A 7,935-nucleotide genomic window follows, 5' to 3' on the forward strand; every position below is an offset into this window, starting at 1 on the left:
CTACTTCTTTTTTTTTTTTTTTGTGTGGCTCTTTGATGTTCTGTAATTTAATTTAAATGAAAATCCAGGATTATAACTGGAATGCAGGGTATTAGTTACCAAGTGTTTGGAACTTAACTTTCATGTGTTGAGGAAATGCTGAATAGTTATTGTGAGTTTTTTCTGTATTGTAATTTAAATAAATTACCAAAACAATTGAAACTGGTGTAATTATATTGCATTATTTTGACAAATAAAATATGCAAAATTTTGCAGAATTTTTAATGTTTTGGTACAGAATCCCCCCAGAAGTAAGCCTAGTCCGGCTACTGCTGTAGGAATCAGCCCTCAACAGCAGGGAGGACTTCTCTCTGGAAAAGGAGAGGTGTCCCTTGAAAACATCAAAACGACCTACTTAGATAAAAATAAGCACAGAAGAGACTCTGGGCCATAAGCACTCGGTAAAAGCGGTCGAGCATGTGACCCTCAGCCCTGGTGCAGGTTAGAGCAACAATGGGGGGAGGGCGTGCTCTAACTTAACCTGGCAGCCGAGCATAGATGGAGCACAGCACAATTCGGCTGTGCCGCTGACAAATTCCTTATGCTGAGCGGGGCTGAATGGGCAATGCCACTGCAGCTGGCTCTGCCCATTACTAGCTCCTGCACACCAGGGTAATTTTCACTTGCCTGATCTGCCTGATTTCTGGCCCCTTTACGCTGCCTAAAGAAGCCAGAACATAAGAGAGGATTTGGATCCATATCTAAGGTCCCTTAATCACCCTGACCTTCGCTTCTCCAGAAGGTTGTTTACTGAGCTTTATTTTTAGTAAAAACAAGCACAATTCATTCTGCAGCAGAACACATTTGTAATTAGCAACTGAAAGGTCCAGGGCAGAGTAAGGAGAGGGGTTAGTTCAGTGCAAGCAGAAGGGACACATGTAGCTTTCTTGCTCTTGAGAAACATACAGAAAACTAACATCTCTGGGAAATGTGTTTACTTCATGAACAGCTTCTAAAGATCACAAAAACCACAACACTAAATTTTACTGTGAACCGAAACAATCCAAGCTTATTAGCATAGCGGCATAGGCATAACACGAACACTTGTGGAATACATTGGTGCGATAAAACCATTTTAGTGTGGCACTTACTCCTATCCCTTACAGTGTGTCAAAAAGTCATAGCTAGTGAACATAATATGGCTCATTCTACAGCCATTCTGGTGACTATGGATAGCAAAGAATTTAGATTGTAACATCAAGCAAAGTGTCAATAGTTTGTGTTAGCAGCACAACACTAGAAATCTTTCCGGATTTGAATTTATATTCCAACCCTATTCCTTAGTAGAGCTGGTCAGAAAAAAAAATTCTCCTCAGAAAATTTGGATAAAAACTACTTTTTCATTTTCATCTAACTTTTCAGTGGGAAATTTCAACTTTTTGTCAAAAACTGAAGATATTTTAGCCCAAAACCTGAAAACCAACAAAATTTCTGGTTTTAGCTGAAAATTTTTGGCATTTGGATTTTCAGTTTTCCAATGAAATATAACTTTTTTTTTTTTTTTAAGGAAAACACACATTTTCTGCAAAAAATTTCATTCAGCTGAAAACTCAATTTTCTGTTAAAAAGAAGTGTTGACAAAAAATTTTCAACCACCCAGGCCTGGAAGTAACATCAGCAGGTGTCTTAGCTAATGTATGCCTTACCACTTTCTTTCAGCTTATTCATCTCTTCTCTCCAGCTCTCAGATGTTTGTGGGGCCAGCCGCAAAGCAGGATCTAAGCAAACAACGGAGAAACAATCTCACCTAACGATAACTTTGCCAATCCTTTTTTAGGAGCACAGAATTCTAGAATCCTCTTCTATAGTTTTTCATTCAAAAAATTCAAACAACATAACACTGAGCTCAAAGGAGTAGAAAGAGCACAAAACTTGACTATAGTACATGATTTTAAGCACTTAGCAACCACCAACAATAGAAAATAATGTATTGGACTGAAAATTGCGTAACAGGAGTCATACACTTTTTATTAAACTTGAACAGGCTGCAAGAGCAAACATTGGTTCTAGATGGACTTTCCCTCAAATAAATCAGGGATCCCACTTGATTTTCTATGATTGAATCTAGTTACAGTGCATTTAGCTCCTAAAATCTACAGGGAGGATTAAAAATCCAGAAACACAATTATTACTACTTTTAATAGCTTCCCTTGATAAGTTTTAATATGATTCTGAACACTAACATTCTAAGCATAACAAAGCACAGAAACATGTCAGACATTAAAACCTTAAACACAGCATAGAAAGCCAAACACTAATTCATACTTTTATGCAGATTACAAAACTGAGCATGCTCATCATAAATAGATTTCTCACTGGTTCAATGCACACAAGGTTCCGCTGGGAAAGAAAGTCAAATACAGCAGCTCTGTCCATGATCTGGAGAAGTATCGTTTGGAGGCTGTGACACATTGCCGAGCTTGTGCCCTTTGACGCATGCATATCAATCGATCAACATAGAAGGTCTGACAAACTGTGTACAGAGCTTGCTTCCAAGGACTTTGAATAAAACACAGCCTGTGACTGACTGCTCGGGCTGCTGATTGGAACTGTTTAATGACTTGGAGAGAGTGCCTTCTTGGGTAAAAGTAGGCTGATGTGATCAGTCACATGACAAGTCTGTGCAAGAAATAAAGGGGGCTCAGCCTGGGCACAGGGTCAACCCCTCACAGATCACATTGTAGGACAGGGACCTTCAGCTCCTGTTAAAACTTCAACTGACCATTTTCTGATGCTTCTTGTATACATTCTTAGCTGGGAGGAAGAATTTAATCAGAAAAATGTTTATGATAAATGGGAATCATTTAAGAACACCTTACTAGATGCCCAAAAAGCCACAATCCCAGAGTTGAGGAAGAAGGCTGTGCTGGTTAAAAAACTGACCTGATTTAGAGGGGAAATGAAGGCAGCTATAAAAAAATAAAATAATATACAACAAATGGAAGAAAGGGGAAATTAGTAGTAATGGATGTAAATTAGAAGTTTGGAATTGTAGAAAATTGATAAGGGAAGCCAAGGGACACAAGGAGAAATCTATGGCCAAGAGTTAAGGACAATAAGGAGTTTTTAAAAATATACTAGGAGGAAAAAGAATCCTGACAATGGTACTGGTCCATTACTAGATGGAAACTGTAGAATTATCAATAATACGCAGAAAAGGCAAAAATGTTCAATCGATATTTCTGTTTTGTATTTGGGGAAAAAACAGATAATATATTCTCATCATATGGGGATGATAATACTCTTTCCATTCCACTAATATTTCTGGAGGATGTTAAACAGAAGCTACTAAAGTGAGACATTTTTGAATTAGCAGGTCCAGATAACTTGCATCCAAGAGGTTTAAAAGAGATGGCTAAAGAGCTCGCTGGAATGTTAATACTGATTTTCAATAAGTCTTGGAGCACTGGGAAAGTTCCAGAAAACTGGAAGAAATCTAATGTTGTGCCAATTTTTTTAAAAGGGTAAATTGGATGACCAAGGAATTATAGGCCTGTCAGACATTGATCCCAGGCAAGATAATGGAACAGCTGATATGAGATCTGATTAATAAAGAATTAAAGGAGAGTAAAGTAATTAATGCAAATCAACATAGTTTATGGAAAATAGATCCTGTCAAACTAACTTGGTATCTTTTTTTGATGAGATGACAAGTTTGATTGATATAGGTAACAGTGATGACATAAACTTCTGTAAGGCATTTGACTTGATACCACACAGCATTTTGATTAAAAAATTAGAATGCTATAAAATGATTATGGCACACATTAAAATAATTAAAAACTGGCTAACTGATGGGTCTCAAAATGTAACTGTAAATGGGGAATCATCACTGATCGGGTCTGTTTCAGTGTGGTCCCACAGAGATTGGTTCTTGACCCTATGCTATTTTTAATTTTTATTAATGTCCTGGAAGAAATATAAAGTCATCACTGATAAAGTTTGTAGATGACACAAAAACTGAGGAAGTGGTAAATAATGATGAGGACAGGTCACTGAATCAGAATGATTTAGATCATTTGGTAAATTGTGCGCAAGCAAACAATATCCATTTTAATACAGCTAAATGTCAATGGATACAACTGGGAACAAGGGCCGTAGGCAATACTGACAGGATGGGGACTCTATCCTGGGAAGCAGTGACCCTGAAAAAGATCTGGGGGTTATGGTGGATAATCAACCCAACATGAGCTCCCAGTGTGATGCTGTGGCCAAAAAAGGTAATGCCATCCTAGGATGCATAAACAGGGGGATCTCGAGTAGGGAGTCATTTCACCTCTGTATCAGGCAGTGGGGAGGCTGCTGCTGGAATACTTTGTCCTGTTCTGGTGGGCACAATTCAAGGAGGATGCTGATAAATGGATGCAGGTTCAAAGAGCCACGAGAATGATTAAAGGATTAGAAAACCTGCCTTAGGGTATGTCTACACTACGAAATTAGGTTGAATTTATAGAAGCTGGTTTTATAGAAATTGGTTTTATACAGTTGATTGTGTGTGTCCCCACATAAAATGCTCTAGGTGCATGAAGTCGGCGGACCGCGTCCACAGTACCGAGGCTAGCGTCGACTTCCGGAGCGTTGCACTGTGGGTAGCTATCCCACAGTTCCCGCAGTCTCCGCCGCCCATTGGAATTCTGGGTTGAGATCCCAATGCCTGATGATGCAAAAACAGTGTCGCGGGGGGTTCTGGGTACATGTCGTCAGGCCCCTCCCCCTCTGTCAGAGCAATGGCAGACAATCGATTTGCGCCTTTTTACCTGGGTTACCTATGCAGACAACATACCATGGCAAGCATGGAGCCCGCTCAGCTCAGCTCAGCATCACCATATGTCATCTGGGTGCTGGCAGACGTGGTACTGCATTGCTACACAGCAGCAGCTAATTGCCTTTTGGCAGTAGACGGTGCAGTATGACTGGTAGCCTTCATCGGCGATCTGGGTGCTGGCAGACGTGGGGCTGCATTACTACACAGCAGCAGCCCCTTGCCTTTTGGCAGCAGATGGTGTATTACGACTGGTATCCGTCATCGTCGTATTCCAGTTCAATCAGAGGCACCTGGGCAGACATGCTTTGTCTCCTGGAGACTCAGTCCTGCTGGCAGTCCTATTGAACCGTCTTGACAATGATGGCTAGCAGTTGTAGTACAGTATCTTCTGCCAAGCACCTAGAAGATGCCAAGGGCTATCAGTCATGCTGCACCGTCTGCTGCCAGCTTAAGATATAAAAAATAGATGGACCAGATTTGTTCTGTATTCATTTGCTTCCCCCTCCCTCCATGAAATCAACGGCCTGCTAAACCCAGGGTTTTGAGTTCAATCTTTGGGGGGGCCATTCTGTGTGACAGTTGTTTGTGTTTCTCCCTGATGCACAGCCACCTTTGTTGATTTTAATTCCCTGCACCTGTACGCCATGTCGTCACTCGCCCCTCCCTCCCTCCGTAAGTTTCGCGCCTTTTTTCAGACCAGATGCCATAGCACTGGGATCATGGAGCCCGCTCAGATCACCGCGGCAATTATGAGCACTATGAACACCACGCGCATTGTCCTGGAGTATATGCAGAGCCAGGACATGCCAAAGCAAAACCAGGACAAGCCGAGGAGGTGATTGCAGCGCGGCGACGAGAGTGATGAGGAAATTGACATGGACATAGACCTCTCACAAAGTACGGGCCCCAGCAATGTGCAAATCCTGGTGTTACTGGGGCAGGTTCATGGCGTGGAACGCTGATTCTGGGCCCGGGAAACAAGCACAGACTGGTGGGACCGCATCGTGTTGCAGGTGTGGGACAATTCCCAGTGGCTGCGAAACTTTTGCATGCGTAAGGGCACTTTCATGGAACTTTGTGACTTGCTTTCCCCTGCCCTGAAGTGCCAGAATACCAGGATGAGAGCAGCCCTCACAGTTGAGAAGCGAGTGGCGATAGCCCTGTGGAAGCTTGCAATGCCAGACAGCTACCGGTCAGTCGGGAATCAATTTGGAGTGGGCAAATCTACTGTGGGGGCTGCTGTGATCCAAGTTGCCAGGGCAATGAGAGACCTGGTGATATCAAGGGTAGTGACTCTGGGAAACGTGCAGGCCATAGTGGATGGCTTTGCTGCAATGGGATTCCCAAACTGTGGTGGGGCGATAGACGGAACCCATATCCCTATCTTGGCACCGGAGCACCAAGCCACCGAGTACATAAACTGCAAGGGGTACTTTTCAATGCTGCTGCAAGCCCTGGTGGATCACAAGGGACGTTTCACCAACATCAACGTGGGATGGCCGGGAAAGATACATGATGCTCGCGTCTTCAGGCACTCTGGTCTGTTTCGAAAGCTGGAGGAAGGGACTTTCTTCCCGGACCAGAAAATAACCGTTGGGGATGTTGAAATGCCTATCGTTATCCTTGGGGACCCAGCCTACCCCTTAATGCCATGGCTCATGAAGCCATACACAGGCAGCCTGGACAGTAGTCAGGACCTGTTTAACTATAGGCTGAGCAAGTGCCGAATGGTGGTGGAATGTGCATTTGGACGTTTAAAAGCGCGCTGGCGCAGCTTACTGACTTGGATAGACCTCAGCGAAACCAATATCCCCATTGTTATTGCTGCTTGCTGTGCGCTCCACAATATCTGTGAGAGTAAGGAGGAGACATTTATGGCAGGATGGGAGGTTGAGGCAAATCGCCTGGCCGCTGATTACGTGCAGCCAGACACCAGAGCGGTTAGAAGAGTACAGCAGGGCACGGTGCGCATCAGAGAAGCTTTGAAAACCAGTTTTGTGACTGGCCAGGCTACGGTGTGAAACTTCTGTTTGTTTCTCCTTGATGAACCCCCCGCCCCCCCCCAGTTCACTCTACTTCCCTGTAAACCAACCACCCCACCCTCCCCTCCCCCCTTCGAGCACCGCTTGCAGAGGCAATAAAGTCATTGTTACTTCACATTCATGCATTCTTTATTAATTCATCACACAACTAGGGGGATAATTGCCAAGGTAGCCCAGGATGGGTGGGGGAGGAGGGAAGGAAAAGGACACACTGCAGTTTAAAACTTTAAAACTTTAACACTTATTGAAGGCCAGCCTTCCGATGCTTGGGCAATCATCTGGGGTGGAGTGACTGGGTGGCCGGAGGCCCCCCCACCGTGTTCTTGGGCGTCTGGGTGAGGAGGCTATGGAACTTGGGGAGGAGGGCTGTTGGTTACACAGGGGCTGTAGCGGCGGTCTCTGCTCCTGCTGCCTTTCCTGCAGCTCAGCCATACGCTGGAGCATATCAGTTTGATGCTCCAGCAGCCGGAGCATCGACTCTTGCCTTCTGTCTGCAAGCTGATGCCACCTATCATCTTCAGCCTGCCACTTGCTCTGTTAAGCCCGCGATTCATCCTGCCACCTCTCCTCTCGTTCATATTGTGCTTTTTTGCACTCTGACATTGACTGCCTCCATGCATTCTGTTGTGCTCTTTCAGCGTGGGAGGACATCTGGAGCTCCGTGAACATATCATCCCAAGTCCACCATTTTCTCCTCCTAATCTTCGCTAGCCTCTGCGAAGGAGAAACATTTGCAGCTGGTGGAGGAGAAGGGAGAGGTGGTTAAAAAAGACACATTTTAGAGAACAATGGGTACACTCTTTCACGTTAAATTTTGCTGTTCACATTACACAGCACATGTGCTTTCGTTACAAGGTCGCATTTTTCCTCTTATATTGAGGGCCTGCCGGTTTGGTGAGAGAGATCACTCACGCAGTGCCAGGCAACAGAATTCGGCTTGCAGGCAGCCATGGTAAGCCACAGTCTTTTGGCTTTTTTAACCTTCATAACATGTGGGAATGGTTTCCATGCTGGGCAAACAGGAAATGAAATTCAAAAGTTTGCGGGGCTTTTCCTGTCTACCTGGTCAGTGCATCTGAGTTGAGAGTG

General features: G+C 44.0%; 1 protein-coding gene across 1 annotated transcript in view; it reads right to left on the bottom strand.

The window, feature by feature from the left end:
• Positions 1-7,935, bottom strand: part of CCDC30 (coiled-coil domain containing 30) — a 117,271-nt gene that overhangs the window by 61,998 nt on the left and 47,338 nt on the right. Inside the window, exon 7 of the mRNA XM_026660120.1 lies at positions 1,686-1,757. Coding sequence (XP_026515905.1) covers positions 1,686-1,757 — 72 coding nt within the window. The remainder of the gene's footprint in view (positions 1-1,685; positions 1,758-7,935) is intronic.

Source organism: Terrapene carolina, unplaced genomic scaffold (assembly GCF_002925995.2).
Source record: "Terrapene carolina triunguis isolate 2854851 unplaced genomic scaffold, T_m_triunguis-2.0 Scaffold714, whole genome shotgun sequence".
NCBI lineage: Eukaryota > Metazoa > Chordata > Testudines > Emydidae > Terrapene > Terrapene triunguis.